General features: G+C 41.6%; 1 protein-coding gene across 1 annotated transcript in view; it reads right to left on the reverse strand.

Moving 5' to 3' along the window:
• Positions 1 to 228: 228 nt before the first annotated feature.
• cdk12 (cyclin-dependent kinase 12) overlaps positions 229 to 18,941 on the reverse strand; it is a 29,051-nt gene continuing 10,338 nt past the window's right edge. Inside the window, 9 exon segments of the mRNA XM_034220082.1 lie at positions 229 to 1,848; positions 3,446 to 3,868; positions 4,163 to 4,380; positions 4,593 to 4,724; positions 4,813 to 4,929; positions 5,048 to 5,125; positions 6,135 to 6,236; positions 6,635 to 6,691; positions 15,068 to 15,257. Of these exon segments, the coding sequence (XP_034075973.1) occupies positions 1,451 to 1,848; positions 3,446 to 3,868; positions 4,163 to 4,380; positions 4,593 to 4,724; positions 4,813 to 4,929; positions 5,048 to 5,125; positions 6,135 to 6,236; positions 6,635 to 6,691; positions 15,068 to 15,257 (1,715 nt within the window). The 3' untranslated portion in view covers positions 229 to 1,450.

Raw genomic sequence — 18,941 nt, forward strand, 5'->3', positions numbered from 1 at the left:
TTTTATGATCCGACAGAACTTCCTGTAGAATGAAAATGTGTAAACATGAGTTTCCAGGTCCTACGAGTAAGCATTTATATCTTAGGTGATAGTGAGGTTTTCAACTATAACCAGGCTTTGCGGAGGCCGAACTGTGCGCACTTCCTGTAGTTTGATCTGAAGTATGAGGGAATGCCTACCATCTAGTGGCCACTTCACAGAAACATTCAGAGATGCCAAGAGAGAGAATTCAACTGGTCGCATAACTTCCTTTAATAAACTGAACCAAGAAAACACATATTACAAAATATTTTTTTCTTTTTTACATACACAAATAATTTTCTCCTTCAAAACCAAAAAAATGCAAACGGAAACCATGGACCATTTTCAAAGCGTGTATCATTTTCTTTATGTAGAAAATAACTGCAGCAAAAGAAAAAGCTTTTGTTGCACAAGTTGGCGGGGAGGCAACGACATATTATACAAGGCTTTCACAGCCCACCAGAAAAAGCCAGAGAAGTCAGTGTGTGCATACGTACGTGTGTGTGTCTAGCTTTTATACAAGTGTATCATGGAGCGATACGTTGAGATGTAGAGGTTTGATCCATCTTTCAGACAGATAAAGTGAGCACTGCTATGACACAGGTTTGGGAAAATCTTCATATGGACCAAAAACATATCGCAATTCAGTTTAATTGATGAGAAACTGAATACAATATGGAACAGCCTTTGAGTAAAACGAAAATCAGTCCTGTAGATGGACGCTATTGCCATCAAAAATGGAAACTTAACCCACACTTTCTTGCCAAGCCGCGATCATTCAGGGGTCGCTGGGGTCACAAACGAGGCACAAGGCTGAAACGGGAGCTATCCAGCATGTGAGGTTCAATGAGACACAACTTCACAAACCTCCATTGTTCTTATCAGTGTGCTCAAAGCCTCAAATATAGATACACAGGACTTTAGCTTCCACCACACTGGGACAGACACCGCCCCATTACAGAGTGGAGCAAAAATGACTTCATCTTCATAAAGCTCGTGGAACTTTTTTTTAGAATTGGGCACTGCAGTGGACATGACAATCATTTGTTTTGAAAAAAAAAATCAAAGCTGCTTTTTAATTTGAGTGTCAGCTGCATGGCACTCAATTTGAAAAGCTAAACTTCATTCAAGTCGGGACCTTCAGTCAAGGATGAGAGAAAAGGGACTGCAGGTGGTGACGTTCCCAAATTAATTTACGGTCAGGTCCAAACACTCCCTCCGATTCAAAACGACAGAGGGAAGTGATGTTCTTGACCTGAGGCCCCTTACAACATCTTTGATTCAACTTTAACTACCTGCTCATGGTCCAGTGAATCCTAATCTGTAGGTGTCCCTCTGTCTTCTTCCTCTGCGTGTCCTTCAGGCAAGGATTGCTGGAGCTGCCCTAAGATAGCCTACTAGGGTTTGTCTCTCAGGGGGGGGGGGGGGTTCAGCGGGCAGCTCCATGGGAGAAGCGGAGGTCCTGGTCCTTGGGGAACTGTGCTGCTGTGTTCAGTCCTGCTGTGGCCTCAGCTGCAGCCGAAGGTTTAGGTGAGGAGTCAGCCATCCAGGGTGGAGGGGGCGGTCCCCGGGCCTCTGCAGCAGGAGAGGGGTCCTTGCTGCGCGGGGGGGCCCCATCATCCGAGTCCTGCTGGGAGATGAGCTGGAGCAAAGCAGCTGCCACAGCAGGGCTGATGTCCTGGCTGGGCTGCGTTTCAGACCCGGCCTGCTGGGCATTTCCAGGGAGGAGAGCCGGTGGAGGAGGACCGGGTGGAGAGGGGGGACGCTGCTCCCCAGGTGGAGGCACCTGGTTGGCACCCAGCGGTTTCCTTTTTGATACTGCACCATCTGAAGGGGACAAACAGGAAGGAGGACAAAACATTAGGTAGAACACATTTGACATGTAATGTTTCACTTAATTTTAGGCTATCTACACAAAGACCCTTACGCCTAGTTGCCCTTTTATGTCTTATTTACAGTCACTACGTTTTAGTTTAGAATCAAATGGGCCTAATAATGTGACATCCCTACCTTCACCACAAGAGGGAGGGCAACGCACTTGAAGTGCATCTTCACATTAAGTACATGACCATTGTAAGGGCAAACATAAGATATCTGTAGGTATCACAGTTTGCATTAGTTCAAGTTAAGATTGCCAACACTGACATTGATTATACGGTACATTAAATGCTACAATTATTTAGCCCTGAAAACAAAGATGTCAGGCCTATGAAAACCCTCCAACAATACCCCTATTTAGATATCAATGTTGAGAAGGGAAAGAAAGTTTGGTTTTACCGTGACTATCAGTTATTATTTAACACAGTTAAGGATTGAAGTTGTTCACTATAATGGTCCCAAAATAATGGCATTAATGTATGCAAAACAGATGCAGCTGAATTAGTTTTTCCTTAAAAAAATTAAAAAGATGCAGGAAACATTAGGAAGGGCATGTAAAGCTGGAAAACTGGAAAGGGTGACTTATGTAGGAATATTTTAAGTATTTTAAAGGTCAGGACAAGATCACTAACAGGTTAGTCTTGAAACGTTTTTCAATCCAAAGCCGTGCAAGGCCAACCGAGGGTAAGGGTTTCAGCAGCATGAAAAGAGAAATAACCCGAAGAAAACAGGACCGTTACCATTCCAGTGTCAGCAGCATAGTCAATAGTTTTATTTCACTTGCTAAAAACATTTGAATTAATATCAGAGTTGAAGTGAACATAACAAATAAATAAAAATGTGTGACAAAGAAAAGGGTAAAGAAACACATGCAGGTGAGGCCTAAAGATTCAAAACATTTATTTCCACTTGATAATTTATTAGACTTTCTTCATAAAAAGGTGGACATTACAGACGGTTTAAAGCAACATCGCTTTCTGTGAAGAATCCATGAGACCTCCTTTGTAATGAAAATGAAATGTGAACAGGATGGGACTGATACAGAAAAACAAAAACTCAGAATGAAACAAGAAAGTAGAAGAACAGTGGAGTGGAAGGGAACAATACAATGTGAACCTTTTCTTCCTTCTTCTGGTTTAGTGGGTACACCAGTGAGAGACGTCCATGTGCACCAAACCTTTGTCTGGTTACCAGGGTCACGTGACAACGAACACTCGACAGACATTTTGCGAAGTACTGCATTTTTCAATGTGTGAGGTGGTTAAAGGGGACGATGGTGAGCATGAGTTTAAGGAATGTCAGGGTGAAGGAAGGGGTGGGAGATGAATTATAAGTCTATTGGCCCAATTCATATGGTTAATTGACCATTTTGTTGATTTTGTCAGGTAGTCTAACGCGTCATTATTAGAGTATATAGGAATTTTTTGTCAGTCAGCTCCTATTATGTTTTCCTCTACTCTGCTCTCTTCGTTCTTGTCCCCAGTGACTTTCACCTGAGCTTAGTTCGCCTTTTTTACCACCATCTAGAGACTAAACCCAGACTTGCCCTTGCGTTCAGTAGTAGAGGCGGACGAGCCGCGCATTAGTGCCTCCTCTGATTGGACACCATTGCTCTCATCGCCTTGCTCCTCCCTTTGGGGCTTAATGATGTGGCCCAAAAGGAGAGCGAGCAGGTTGGCCTGGTCCTCCTGGCTGAGCGGGGGGTCTCCGGATGTCGGCGAGGGTTCCTGGGGTTCAGGCGGCGGCTCCGGGGGCTGGGACCTGGCAGCAGTGGGGGCCTGGTCCTCTGGAGCCCCCTGCTGGTCAGAGGCCTCACTGAGGGCTGACAGCGACTGGCTGAGAGTCTCTGGGGTGGAGAGGTTGAGGAGCTGGGCCACCTGGGGCAGGCTGAGGTCCGTCTGCCCCTGGAGGAGGTTCATCAGCACGGCCAGCTCTGTCGGGTTCAACTGGTCTGCTGCTACTCCCAGGCCTGGACGAAGTCACACAACCACAATTCAAATCTATGAAAATGCAATACAGTGCAAACACAGAGGTCTAATTCTAAACGACTTTTCCTTGGAAAGCAGTTCATCAGTATGAAAGCATACTGCAGTAAGAGAGGAATGATAGAATAATCAGAGGGAAAATGCATTAAAGGCCTGCTCTGTAGTTCACAGTTTGCGTTGTGTACGCAAACTGGAATAATGACACGCATAACACAGAGTACATATCTTATAACCATGTTTTTTTTTGTGGTAACATTTTATTTAGATGTATCCGTTACCTGACAACTCACTCTCTAAGGTGACTGGGGGGGCCGGTTTTCCTGGGGGAGGCGGTGGGGGTACAGCCGGGCTGCTTTGGGGCCGGCTGTTCTCCCCGCTCGAGGTCCCTGTCGTTTCCTTACGGGGCACTTTGGGCACATCCTCGGGCACCCCGCTCTGACGTGCACGTCGTCTCTTCTTACTCCACAGCTCGTGGCAGTCCTGATGGTGAGGAAGACTGGAGGCATGCAAAAAAACAAAATTATTATAGTACAACCATTAATAAAGAAATCCTAAGAAGAAAATAAGACAGTCCTAGATAAGACCTAAGCAAACAAAGTATTCACAGCGTGTATTTCAATGCTCTTTCATTATCTCTCACAACAACAAAACACAACATATGATACTATATAAACAAAAGGTGAAAGCGGCGGCCATGGGGCTACTGACTCTGGTGGTGGCATCTTGTTGGGCTCAACATTACTCAGGAAGACACTGACAAGAGCTTGCTCTGCTGAGCAGCGCCGCGCGGGGTCAAGGGTCAGCATTCGGTCCAGCAGGTCCAGGGCAGCAGAAGGTAAACTGTGCAGAGGGTAGAGATTTTAAAACTGCAGAAACAAACTAAGGGTAGATTACAGTTTGTGTGGGTACGCTCAGCAGCGCTACTTACAAGGCAAACTCCTCCCGCAGGCGGCGTCTGTATTGCTTCTTGGGTTTCATGGTGTTGAAGAGGGGAAGTTTAATGACGTCCGGCCAGACTGCAGGACAGGGACTACCACACAGACGGCTGAGGGACATGACAGAAAGGCAAATATGGGTGATAAAGAAACAGAGAATTCAGTGTGGGAAGTTTGCAGTCAAGTTTTCTACTTTAAAAAGGGCTGTGGTCAGAAAGGTCAGCCTACCTGATATGCTCCAGCTGTAGAAGCTCCTGGTTAGCCTGGAAGATGGGCTTCTTGGTAAAGAGCTCTCCCAGAATACACCTGAGACATGACAGAATGTGTAGTGTTAGTAAACAAATATACAGTTTTATATACGAACAGTTTCAGAGGATAAATAATACACACTTTAAGCAGGTGCAAATGTATCAGAAAAACTCCATCAATAACAAAAAGGTAGCACCTGCACACTAACATTACTTGTTATACTTTGTTGACTCATCCAAGTAGAATCAAAACTAATGGTGTCAAAATTGTGAAAACGTTGACTGAAAAATATGGGAGGGGATTATGACCAGTTTGAATACAAATATGTATGACATCCCTTATAACATTTTTGAAAACTTAAATGGCATGGAGCAAGTGTGTAGGCATTATCTTTTTATTATCTGAAATTGTGAATGACTCCCAACAGTGACCAATACATCATACTACTTCTGAATATGATGCATTTCAATTAGAACACATCCTTTAAGATAACATTTCCTATCTGATTTAGTAATCATAAATAATACAAGTGTCGACATTGTGAAGTACATTATAGCTAGTGCAAATGTTCACAGCAATGTTATTTTTCAACAGATAAGAAACCAATTTGCATGAAATAGTCTTCTGTTATAAATACACTAGATTTTGGCAGCCTGCTTGAAAACTAAAACATCTCACTGAGCTTCATTTGCCTCTTGGTGCCCATGTTTATTAATAACTGACTCTGTGGCACAAAGATTACTCTGCAACAATTACAAGTGTTTTCTATTAAGAGGATACCAAGTAGAAAGAACATTTGTAAACAATCTTCTTTAAAAAAAGGTTGATATAGCTTTGATGACTTCTCATTTTTTCAGTGATGTTGGGATGAAAAGGCCATATTTTATGTTTATTTAAAAAAAAAAATAAGGGCTTAGAGAAACTACACCCATTCATTAGTTTATGAAGATTACACGACATGAGAAAAGTTATAGAATGGAATTGTTAAAGATGAAACAATGGAATTGTTAAAGATGAAACAATGTAAATGTAGAACAGATATGTACTGCCATGACAGTCTACTCACCCACAGCTCCATACATCGATGGCTGGAGAGTACCTCTCCTCTCCCAGCAGGAGTTCAGGGGGGCGGTACCATAGTGTGATTACTTTATTAGTGTACGGCCGACTGGGGGCAGGAAGAGAGGACAGTGAGACTCTGTACACATTCACACTGCAAAGCATGTGCACAACCGAGTGCACAACACACACAATCCAGGTTTCACTAACAGGGATATCTGACAACAATCTGACACACACTGCCATCTAGTGGAGATGCATTGAAAATGAAGAGGATAATCCATGTCTCCATGAGCTTTAATATATATTTACATCCAAAAGTTTAATATACACTCAATAAGAATACATTATATATACAAGTATTGGATAACAAGCAAAAGTGTTATTTTTCATAATCATTTCATACTTCATATCATTTCATTAACATGTTTAAATTAAGCATTTGATGTTGTTATGTTATATTTACAGGGATATATATGTAGATATGCACAAAAACTATTCCCTTACCTTTCCTCTGAACTGTAAAGCCGAGCCAAACCAAAGTCTGCAAGTTTGATCTGACCTCTATACAAAGAAACGCATAATAAACCAGGGTTAGGAACCACAATGCACAGGTTGTTTTCAATAACAAGTTTGCATAGAACAAAATTATGAACAGCTTACTGCAACTATATAAAGCTATTTTGATCTGATTCAGGTTGCTAAACACTGATTCAAGTGCCTCCCCGGAGCCTCACTGCGGGGAAGCTATGGACCTCTTTCGCCTGTCAGCGCAGCCACGCAAAAACTGCGGCATGTGTACAGCTCCTTATGGGTACTGCAATTTGTGAAGTTCCGGTGCGCTCCGGCAGCACTACACCCCTGATCGTTTCACCACGGAGGAAAGCAGCAAGTCGACTGGAGTTAAAGAGAGCGGGGCCTAGAAGTTGCGCGCATTAGTTCCTTCTGCACAGGTAACGGGGAGACACGCTCTGGCGGCGGTCTCGTTCAGGATCCGGAAATACAATTTAAATATTTTGCACTTATTCCACTTATTATTATAGTGTGCCACTGGTTACGGTACACGCGTCTAGGGTTGTCGACCCCTGGCTTAGACAATAAGACCTGATAGAAAATGTTCACTTTTTTCTCATGATTGAACAGACCAAACAGTCTATTAAGAAAAATTATAATTTTCAGATAGTCATTAATCTAAATAAACCTAAGTTGTAGAGCCTAGAGGGAGGCAATACTGCAGTGTTGCTCTAAATCAGTGGTCACCAACCTTTTTAAGCCCAAGATCCCCGACCTTGGCCTTGGTGAAAGGCGAGATCCACCTATTGCAGAATTGAGTGAAAAAGACGGCCCAGACCATACTTCCAATTTGAGGCCTTTTATGTAGGCTAATTGCATCTGAATTACATCAAATCATTTGGTGCAACTTCCAATTTGATTAAACCAAGAACACAACATAACTAACATGTCAAAAAGGATAAATACATATATTTACATCATATATCATTTTAAGTTTCATTACAATCCTAAATATAAATGTACGTAGTTTGAGTGAATTAGTCAATTATTTTGTTGACAGCAACAACAACGAAAAAAATAACATCTTGCAGTGAGCAGATAACATAAAGTGCCATTTTAACTGTGACGGCCCGTCTACACTACAGGCATCGAAAAATGCTTTCAACGCTTCGCCCATTCACTTGAATGGGGTGACGTAGTTGATTTTGAATCTTCGCCGAACTGCATTGTGGGGAGCGGAGCGTGGCTTTGCAAGCATCGCGAGCATCAAAAGTTGAGCAATGTTCAACTTTTGAGGCTCGATGCTTGGCATCAGCCAATCAAATCCCGTTTATGCAAATCCCGCCAGTACAAGCGCTAGCCAATCAAATCGCGTGCAAGCTGGGAGAGCCAGACCGCAGTTCATTTCCTCATATTCCAAACGAGAAATTACGGTAGCACATCACCGGTTCTTTACGACCAGAACTATTTACCGGGATACAAACCGGAGGAACCAGGCATGGAGGGAGGTGGCAGAGACTGTGGGTGAAACTGGTAGGTTTTTGTCTGTTTGGGGATTTTATATCCAGTTTACTTCGTTTTAACATTGCTATTGCTTTGTATGTCGGGGGCGGGAGATTCATGTGATTGGTTGTTGGTCGCCTTGGGCGCGAGAAATCGCCAAGCCTCAGACACGCCCAGCTTCAAGATTTTTTGATGCCTGTAGTGTAGACGGGGCGTGAGGCCTGTCCACTGAAGCTTCATGCAAGTGCAACATTTAACATTAAAAACTTGTTATTTTAACACAATTCTGACAAATTCAAAATTCTAACAACATTCTTTATCCATTAGTGCGTTCACACCGGACGCGTTGCGACTTTTGGGGCGGCGCGATTACATGTAAATTCAATGCAAAGACGCGGACGGACCATGGATGTATAAAGCAGTGGCGGAGCCAGGACATTTTCAGTGGGGTGAACGCTCATCATTTTGGGGTGGCATTGAAATCACTATTATATGAACATAAAAATACATCTCATTAGAAAATAAGGGGTTATTTAAGGCACCTACACACACCTCTACATTATTTGGGATTAAGTGGTGGAATAGATCAAATAATATTCAGTATATTAACTATTTTTTTCGTATTCCCGCGGGCAAAGTATCAACAAAGCTTACATTATACAAATGTAATGCAATATACAGACTGTTTAGCTTATGGTGATCAGCAGCACAATGAGCTCATTCTCTCAGTGTATCATCAGGAATACAGAGACACATCATTTAACCTCTTAAGCCCGAGGGTCCCCCCAGTGGACCCCTCCCACCGTTTTTTTACGAGACTATGTCTCAGGGCTTCTTAACATTTATGAAACTATTAATGTTCCATACCCTTTTAACGGTAAGAAACTCAGCTAACTGACAATGTGAACCATTTTTAGCTAAAAGAAACACAAGAGTAATACCAAGCCTTTGAATTAGCATGGAGCGAAAAAATGCTAACTAATGCTAACGGACTTTTGCATAGCACTCACGGTAGAAATGCCCTTATTACTTATCGTAACTGCACAAACAAGATATCCGATTAAAGCTGAGACTCCACAGATTCCACACATGTAATGTCATCACTGTACGACCCCGAATTCCTGGAGCTATCAGCCAGAAAAGAGAAAGTAAACAACATCCGGTTTAAAAAATATTACAATAATTACGTCTTACCTTTTTAGATTTGTGATCAAAAGTTGTGTTCAACGGAATAAAAACGCCGCTCAAGGTTAATCCAATGTCTTTGTGTCACGTAGACATTTTTACTGATAATCCATCATTATATGTATGGCAATATACTGGGTATAAAGTTTTGCCGTCCAGGTTTGTACTTTCAGATATGCTTAGTTTGCTTCTCTATTACGTCCGCAATGGTAATGTTTACGTGGATTTGAGAACTGCCCATCGATTCTATTGGATGTAATGGTTAAGAAAAAGGTGTAAATCACCCAAATCGACCAATGGGTTCCAGAGATATGGTCCTTCGTAAAGTATAAAGAATGCCAGCCAGCGTAAGTACATTACGCAGCAGACTTTACTTATTGTTTACTACGGAAGAAAGCAGGAATTGCAGGACCCAGAGCGCACGGAGCACAGAGCGGACAGCAGATAACGGAATTGCAGTTTTATTGCTTATAGATTATCAGAACATTTCAAAGGGGACACAGCCCCATTGGATATTAACCTATGGATTAACTACATCATCGTTTTAATGCCATTGAAGACCAGTTTAGACCAGACAAAGAGGAAGGTAAGCCATGTTAGCCTAGCGCCACTTGTTTTGATGTACGTTTTTGTTGATAACCTCGCGAGTTTGTATCTTTCAGTGTTGAGGTGGGCACCGTTAGATTCTGTGTCTTTACGATCATAAACGATGTGTTGGATGTGCAGCTAGGATAAGTAATAAGGGAGCTAGGAGTGATTTTCGGTGCAGTAATAGGTTAGCATTTTTCGCTCTGGGCTAATTCAGAGGCTCACTGTTAGCATTGTGTTTTTTTTTTTTAAATAAATGAAAAAGATCAGTTAAATGAGTTTTTCCCCGTTAAATAGATATAAAATATTCATAGTTTATTAAATATTAAGGTTCCTTAGACGTTGTTTCCTGCAAATGACGCGATTTCGGGTCCGTGGGGCCTAAGAGGATAACAGAGTATGTTTTATTTTTTTATTTTTTTCACAACAGTTGTATTTGGATGGAATGAATACCTATAGTGATAATTCAAAGTAATAAAATGATTTTTACAGTGAAAAAGTTCAAATGGAACTGATGGTTCCCAAATGTTTATTTTTCTAAACTCTCTAAAAAAGGTCAAATTTCACTTGTTTTGCCTCAATCTTGATACAGGGTACTTATTATATGTTATAGTTTGGATTCCTAAAGCTTTTAGTCTACTAACCCATCATTCAAGGGTGGTTTTCACTATAAGTAATGTTTTTTTTTTTAGGCGGACATTAGAATTTACATGTTTTTACTATGTTCCATCTGAATTTACTTTAAAATAAAAACATCTATATTGATTCTGACACTTCTACATCCAACTCACAGATGTAACCTTGCTTTGAGAGAAAAGATTATTAATTTACCCCTTTTAGAAGTGAAGATATAGTCTTTGTTGTGTTAGTGGCATTTTCGAGCCTGAAACCTGAAAAACAGGCTCAGGGCTTAAGAGGTTAAAGAGTTTTTAAATTAAATTATAGGTTAAGAATAAACATCTTAAAGTAAATAACAATAAACAATAGCCCTTAACCCTGTAAGGCCCCCAGTTGTAATTTTACAACATTACTTTTAGCTATCCTAAAAAAGACTACATTTATATAGTTAAAAGGCCCTTTTGTTCAGCCTAACAATGCTAGGGATTTTGGGCCCCATGAAAATATATTACATTGGGCCCGACCACCAGGCCCAGGGGCCTCATTTATAAAGGGATATACGCTCAAAAAATGACGTACGCCAGTTTCTACGCAATGTTTGCGATTTATAAAATATTAACTTGACAGGAAAACATGCGGTCCTCCACGCAAACTCTAACCCATGCGTACGCACTAGGGCTGCACGATATTGAAAAAAACTGACATCGCGATATATATTGCGTTTTTTTTAAGCCCCAAAGTCCCGGCGGGTACTTTACTTTTTTTTTCACGACACTGTATCTCAAGGGATCTTAATATTTAAGAACCTATTAATGTGTTATACCAGATTAACGGAAATAATCTCAGCTAACTGACGATACAAACCATTTTTACCAAAACAAAACACAAGTCTCATAAGAAGCATCTAAATGACCCCTGAGCGAAAAATGCTAACGCACTTTGGCACAGAACTCAAGATAAAAGTACCCTTATTACTTATCGTAGCTGCACATACAAGATATCCGATTAAAACTGAGGTTCCACAGATTATTTAGGTATATAGTATCATCACTGAGTGATCCGAACTCGGACAGGGGAAGCAAACACAAACATCACAACACGTACCTTTACGGAGCTTCTAGGGGAGATCGTCTCACGTAGCTGTCAATCTGATCAAAAGACGTGTTCAATGGCATTAAAACGAGAAAAAACGCGGCTGAATCGGTTAATCCATAGGTTTTTAACGTCTCTGTATAAAAAAATTATTTCATTTATAATCCATAATTCCATTTTTATGTAAAAATCGCAGAGCAAAAGTTAGCTGCTAATGGTAGCTAATGGTAGTGGCTGCTGCTTCCGGTGTTGGCTATGCGGCAGTCCAGCGCAGTCTAACACACACACACATTACCAAATAAGGAGTGAGAGTGACGCGTAGCCAAAACCGGAAGCTGCATACACTCTGGTGGCTACCATTAGCAGCTAACTTTTGTGCTCCGATTTTTACATAAAAATGGAATTATGGATTATAAACAATTGCTTCAAAGCCACAGATACATTATCAACCTATGGATCAACCGATTCAGCCGCGTTTTTTCTCGTTTTAATGCCATTGAACACGTCTTTTGATCAGATTGACAGCTACGGTGAGACGATCTCCCCTAGAAGCTCCGTAAAAGGTACGTGTTGTGATGTCTGTGTTTGCTTCCCCTGTCGCGAGATCGGATCGCTTAGATACTATACTTAAATAATCTGTGGAGTCTCAGCTTTAATCGGATATATTGTATGTGCAGTTTCGATAAGTAATAAGGGTATCTTTATTTAGAATTCTGTGCTAAAGTGCGTTAGCATTAAAAAAAAAAAAAAATGAATAAAACCGCATGTCCCTGCGGTGTGAATATCGCGCATGCGCATATCGCGGTTATCGCCATGACACGGTATATCGTTCAGCCCTAGTACGCACTAAGCACAAAAACGGGAGAGACGAGAAACTGCGACACCGTTGGCAGAAGGAAGAATGGAGAGAACACAAACAGGGACACAAACCACCAAATACAAAAACATAATTCAGATCCAGTCGTCATGACTTCACTCCGGAGGGATTCCCCGATCATTTCTTACAGTTTCTCATCAAGGGGGTATCTCCTGTCCCCGGTGCAAACACACTGCCTGAGGAAGGCTATGTGTATTTTTTTTGTCTTTAACCTTTTTCGGGCCATTTATTTATTTATTTTGGTGACGATCCGACCTCCATGCTGCTACTCTGGTTCAAACTGCATCCAACAAACAATATGATTTATCTCGACCTCCCCAAAATAACCCACATCTGACACGGTGTGAGATGTCTTTTTTAGCTGTTCTGTCGTCATTTCCTGCTATCTTCTTCATAAAGTCAGTCAGAATGAATGAATGAATGGGCGTTTCTTTGACTATTTATAGGCAAATATGGGCGTTACGTGAAGCCCGCAAAAGCTGCACCGCATTTCGAGTCAATTGTGATTTATAAAGGGAAACCGGCGTAGGAAGTGCCGTACGCACTTTCCTCGCCAGTACGCAATGTTTGGTGAATCGGAAAATGTCTGTACCTATTTTTTAAATTTCTACTACGTAAGCAACCTTCCCACGTGAATCCTACGCACAGCTTTATAAATGAGGCCCCAGGCCACGTCAACCAAGCACAATTGCTGTAATCACACATCCAGAACCCAACCGCCTCATTTATGCTTTAAATAACTCTACCTGTACAGGCTTGCATCTATCTCGTAGTCCAATACTAACCGCACAATATATAACACTTATGGGGGGACAGGGCTGCTGAGCCTAGAGATGGATCTGTTGGTCCAGGCACCAGGGTGAGGGACAACTGATTTAGTATGAATAGCTGCTAAAAATGTAACTGCATTTACTAAATGTCAGCTAAAAGTGTAAAATTAAAAACCTGTATAGATATTAACAGTACTTAATGTCAGCTTAGTAAAAAAAAAAACATAAAAATTATTATTTACAATGGACTACACTTAGCTAACAGACACATTTCCACCACTCATAGACCACACCCACCTTTTCTTTGAAAAACTGGGTGACATACTGTGGCCCTTTAATCCCTCTCTCTTGTCTTTCTCTCCTTTCTTTTCTCTTATGAAAGCCTGACTTTGTGAGTCGTTGAGACATGGCACACACGTAAGTACTAGCCTCCCTGCTCCTAACATGCTCTTGCTCTCACTCTCTGCTAGAAAGTGCTGGCGGTGCTGCACCGCGTTTGGAGGCAGGACCAAACCATTACATGTAAATAGAAGGGGGTGTACAGAGGCTTTGGATAATTAACTTTTGGAAGAAAATAAGTTAAATGAATTGTAAGTTTAGTGAGTACATTAACGATATAACGTCCTATTAAAGTTAATTCTTGATGAATGATGAAAGGTTACTTAAACATTTTTTTCTTAATGTTCTAAAATTGTTTGGGCCCCTGTGGTGAGGGTGTTTGAGGTGGCCAATAGGGTGGCCAGGATTCAGCTGGGGGTGGCCGTGGCCACTCCCAGCCACCCCCCAGCTCTGCCACTGGTATAAATAACAGACAGACGCGGTTGATGCGAATGACGCGGTTGATGCGAATGACGCGGTTGATGCGAATGACGCGTTCGCGCGGTAGCCAATCAGCGGTGAGGATCTCAGCCACTGACGTTGAATCAGAAAACCAAAACATAAACAGTTAGCTGTTCGCACACAGAGCTCACAGCTCCTCATATCTGTTCAAAAAACTGGACAAAAGTTAAACATGTACAAACCACAGACTGTGTCATGGCGAATACAGTCGCTGGTTTATTTCTGTCTGTATGACGTTGTTGTGAGTTTGGACGGAGCCTATACAACATTAGCTTAGCCTGATCGATCCATTCTCCATTCAGAAAACACGCATTTGAAAAGGTTTTTCGCCTGCCGTCTTGTCTGCACACTTGTCAAAGCATTAATTCATGCTTTTTACTAACCGGTATCAGTATGTAGTTATTCCGGCATAATTTAAAAAAGTGTATTACAATTAAATCAAGGTAAAATGTTCATTTTGTTGTAGTTGGTATCTACCATAAGTGCAGTGAGTTCCAAAATACTTTAAGTCAGTCTATTATTTTCGGGAGCGACAGGTAATGTCTCAAAGATACGTCAATCAAGTGGCACCTGCTAACGGGGTGGTGGATGATAGGCTGACATCTAAAAATAATATTTTCTTTTAAACTTCTATAACAGTGCGCGATCTACCCGCACCACACTCGAACAGTGCGCGATCTACCCGCACCACACTCGCGATCGACCGGTTGGTGACCTCTGCTCTAAATGCTCCGTTTCAGCTCATATTTATTAGCATCTTCTAGCTTTCACTTGTATCCTCTATGTTTGTAGAAAGGACACAGAATTGTAAAAAGCAAGTGTCTGTTAGAAGTTGCTTTCATTACTGTTATTTGAACCAGCTGTTACTGCTAAACAATTGATTGTAAAAGCCAAGTTGCATGTATACCTAAACAACAATATTTCACTTCTGGTGTCCATGTCTCCTGTTCTTACCTGTTGTTGAGCAGTATGTTGGAGCACTTGATGTCTCTGTGCAGGAAGTTGTTCTTGTGGCAGTAGTCCAGCCCCTCCATCAGCTGGCGCATGAAGCTGCGGACGTGCTCATGGGAGAACTGGACCAGGCCCGACTCCAGCAGGCCCATCAAGTCATGGTCCATGTACTCAAACACCAGGTAAAAAGCACCTGAACCCAAGGAAGATAGATTCAGAACTGGGAAACATCATCATTCATATTTTTACATTTTAAGCTTGAGGTTTTGGAATAAAGCTTTTAACAGACTCATCATAATTAATGACATCATTACCCCAACACAAATAACATCTTTAGAACAATTTGAACACAAAGTATTTTTTTATTTTTTTAAATCAACTGTCTGTGATGAATATAACTCGTCTGTTCCCTTATGGTGCTTTTACACTGCAGCACGTTTTCTTTTGCTTTTCCACTAGGGGGAGTTCCGGCTCAGGGCTACTTTTTCACCTTTTTTCTGGCCCTCCAAAATCAAAGTTCTTACCGGGCAAACAACCAGGCTGAATATGCTAAACTAGTGACGTAAACACTCGACTGCTGATTGGTCAGAGAGAATCGCTGGCAAGGGGGCTACAACTACAACAAAATGAACATATTTTACCGTGATTTAATTGTAATACACGTTTCAAAATGATGCCCAAGTAACAACATACTGATACCGGTCTGCAGACAAGACGGCAGGCGAAAAACCTTTTAAAATGCGTGTTTTTCTGAATGGAGATCGGATCGATCAGGCTAAGCTAACGTTGCATATGCTCCGTCCACACTCACAACAACGGCCTACAGACATCAATAAACCAGCGACTGTATTCGCCATGACACAGACAGTCTGTGGTTTGTACTTGTACTTGCTCCGCCCGCCGAACAGCCAATCACACTGCGTTACTATAGTTACTACCCCAGTAAACTAAACTGTAATGGAAACGCAGCATAGAGTGAGCCTAACCATACCGTACTAAGCCGTGCTAGGTCCTGCAGTGGAAATTGCAAAAACTTTTGTCAAATGTATTGAACTGGTGATCACAGTTTGAACAGTTGACAGCTATAGGCCTACAGCTTTCATGCTTAAAACATAACTTGGTTTTTAAATTAAAGAGGGATCACACACCAACAACATAACAGGTTAGGGCAACGTTTCTCAAAGTGTGGGGCGCGAATGGACGCGATGAATGGGAGATTATTATTTATTTATTTTTTAGAAATGTTTTGGACCTCAGGCCGGAATCGAACCTGGTGCCTCGCGGATGGTAGTGGACTGTTACAGCCGGAGACTCGCAACGGCGGTGGACTTTCACAGCGCCGGAGCCTGGCAACGGCGGGTGTTTGCGGATGCGGTACCGGCGCTGTGAAAGTCCACGGCCCACCTATGCCAGAGCCAGCGGCCCCCCCAAAGGCAGCAGCCCACCAACAGCAGCGGCCCTCCGGGAAAAGTCCCAAATCTTCCGATGGCCAATCCGAGCCTGCTCACACACACACACAAAACCAAAATCATTTACAGACATATGTAAAATGCGAGCCTAACATGTGAAAAAAGGGCTTCGACCTCAGAGTTAAACTTGGGCCTGCGGCCAGTTTTACTGTATTTTATTTTGAAAATCTTCAGCGGAGGTTTGTGTCGTACTACATGCGGTGTATTTTGCATATCTCTCAGTAGCCAACGATCTGTGAGTCTGTTGGCTCGGACATAAACTCCATAATAAATGTAGTCTACATTTCATAAGAGGTGTAAAACCTGAGCATTTTGAATCGCATTTGAACTAAATGCTTATATAATCTGTATTTGTATTGTTGATTTATTGTGTGAACGAGGCGATATAGAGAAGGTTAAGCTGTCATTTAGTGGGAATGCTGATACAGCATTGCAACTATCTGTTATGCTACGCACAAAATTCTTTATTATTCCGCCGGGTTATTTTGCACCTCTTCTTCTCCATCGCAGAAACTCCGTTCAAACATCAAAACGTTCAGCTAGATCGGGAATCGATGGCTATTACTTTTATCATTCATAACTTTCATAATTCCAGAGATACATCCCATAATTCATCACATTTTTAACATGGAAGTCAATGGAGAAACTTTTCAGACTTGAACAATCTTCATGCAACTTCAACTGCTCCTTCATACTTTCACTCAGAAACCTCATTCCAACTTTAAAATGTTACATCTGACATTATTCGTGTAACACAACTTTTAAATCTGATTCGAACTTTTAGAGATATTAAACATTGTTCAGACCTAGGTAAAGAGGCCTTCTTCAGATTTTACAGTGCGTGATGTCACAGCTAGAGTGGAAAACAGATTTAATTTTGCCTTCATATTTTCTTTTAAACCTGCCATAATTCCCAAACCCTACATTCCTGAGACATAATTTTTCATGAGAAACGTAGGAAAACATCTCATTGCTTGAAAAATTAAAAAATATTAAGCAAAAATAATTAAACAAAATGCCTCTTGAGGGCATGAAGTGACAAAAACGTTCAACATGTCTCCATTAAAACCCATTGTAATTTCAGCCTCATCTTTCCCCACCCAGGGTATATGCAGGAATCCTGAAGTCAAATGTAATACGTTGTAGGACCTTTTTTTAGTCCCTTTTCATACATTTTAAGATATTAACCGGTTACATTGGCGACACACTTTACCTCACATTTACTATATACAGTATTGATTGTCCTTCCTCCTTATCTTCCAACCATTTGGACGCAAACTTGCATTTCCCCATAACGATGTTTAACAACCGGCGTAAACGGGCCTTCGCGCGCTATCAAGCAGTGAGCGTGCGATGTCCTGTTTAAAATACAACCTCTTTGGACAATTGATATACTTATTGAAAACAAGCTACAAAATGTAATTGTGACGGAGCGGATCACAGAGTGACTGACTCCGCCACTGACAGCCGACACACACACCAAACATTTCCTGCTCTCTTCCGTGAAATGAACCATTGAATTTCTTATTTATTTAGCTTTTTTTTAAATTATGGGGAATGATTGTGTTAAGAGGTAGTTAACCTGTTTATGTTTGGGTTGGATTTTTATGTTGACAATGTGGTTTGAAGTTTAATTGTGTCACCTGTTGACGGTAAGCCTGGTGGGAGGGGCTTTGGGTTCAAAAGGGACGGGGTTTGGCCCTGGAGGTGGTCACTCGGGGGAATGTTGCAATGAAGGCAACAGCTGGGACGTGTTCGAGAGATCGTTGCAGAGAAGGCAACAGCAGAACACGTTTACTTTCCGTGAGTGATGGACGGCCTGATTTGGACTTTTATTTTGTTTGTTTAAGTTGTGCTGTTCGCTATTTTTTTTGTTGCTGCTGTAATTAAAGTTTTGGAGCTTAAAACAACCGACTGGGCCAGTGTTTCGAACGGACAAATAGAACCCCGTCACAGTAATACCTTGGAAGATGCCGAAGATACTTTTTAATAGCCTTCATTTTCGCTAAATTGATTTATCAACTTTTAATACTTGTCAAGACCCCGCGGACACCCTGCCACCACAGCAGCCGCACACCTTTAGTTAATCTGCCAAAAAGGCCACATTATTAACCGAAAGTACACAAAAAGTACACTTCAGATGCTCAAGTTCCTTGACATGCTTCACGCAATGTCACCTATATCTGTTACGGTTCTTCAACAAAACGTTCACATGTAAGAGGTTTTATCTCATTCAGAACAAAGAAAATGCTCTCCTCTCACTGATTACTGCACATCACCATGGAAACCTTTGATCTCTGGACAAGTCGTTAGCACATAAACACCTACGAACACGATGATGTCATAACTCCAACTGACATGCTCAGAGCAGCAGACTTCAGATCAGAGTTTCCATTCGAATTTTCTTT

Source organism: Gymnodraco acuticeps, unplaced genomic scaffold (assembly GCF_902827175.1).
Source record: "Gymnodraco acuticeps unplaced genomic scaffold, fGymAcu1.1, whole genome shotgun sequence".
Classification (NCBI taxonomy): Eukaryota; Metazoa; Chordata; class Actinopteri; order Perciformes; family Bathydraconidae; genus Gymnodraco; species Gymnodraco acuticeps.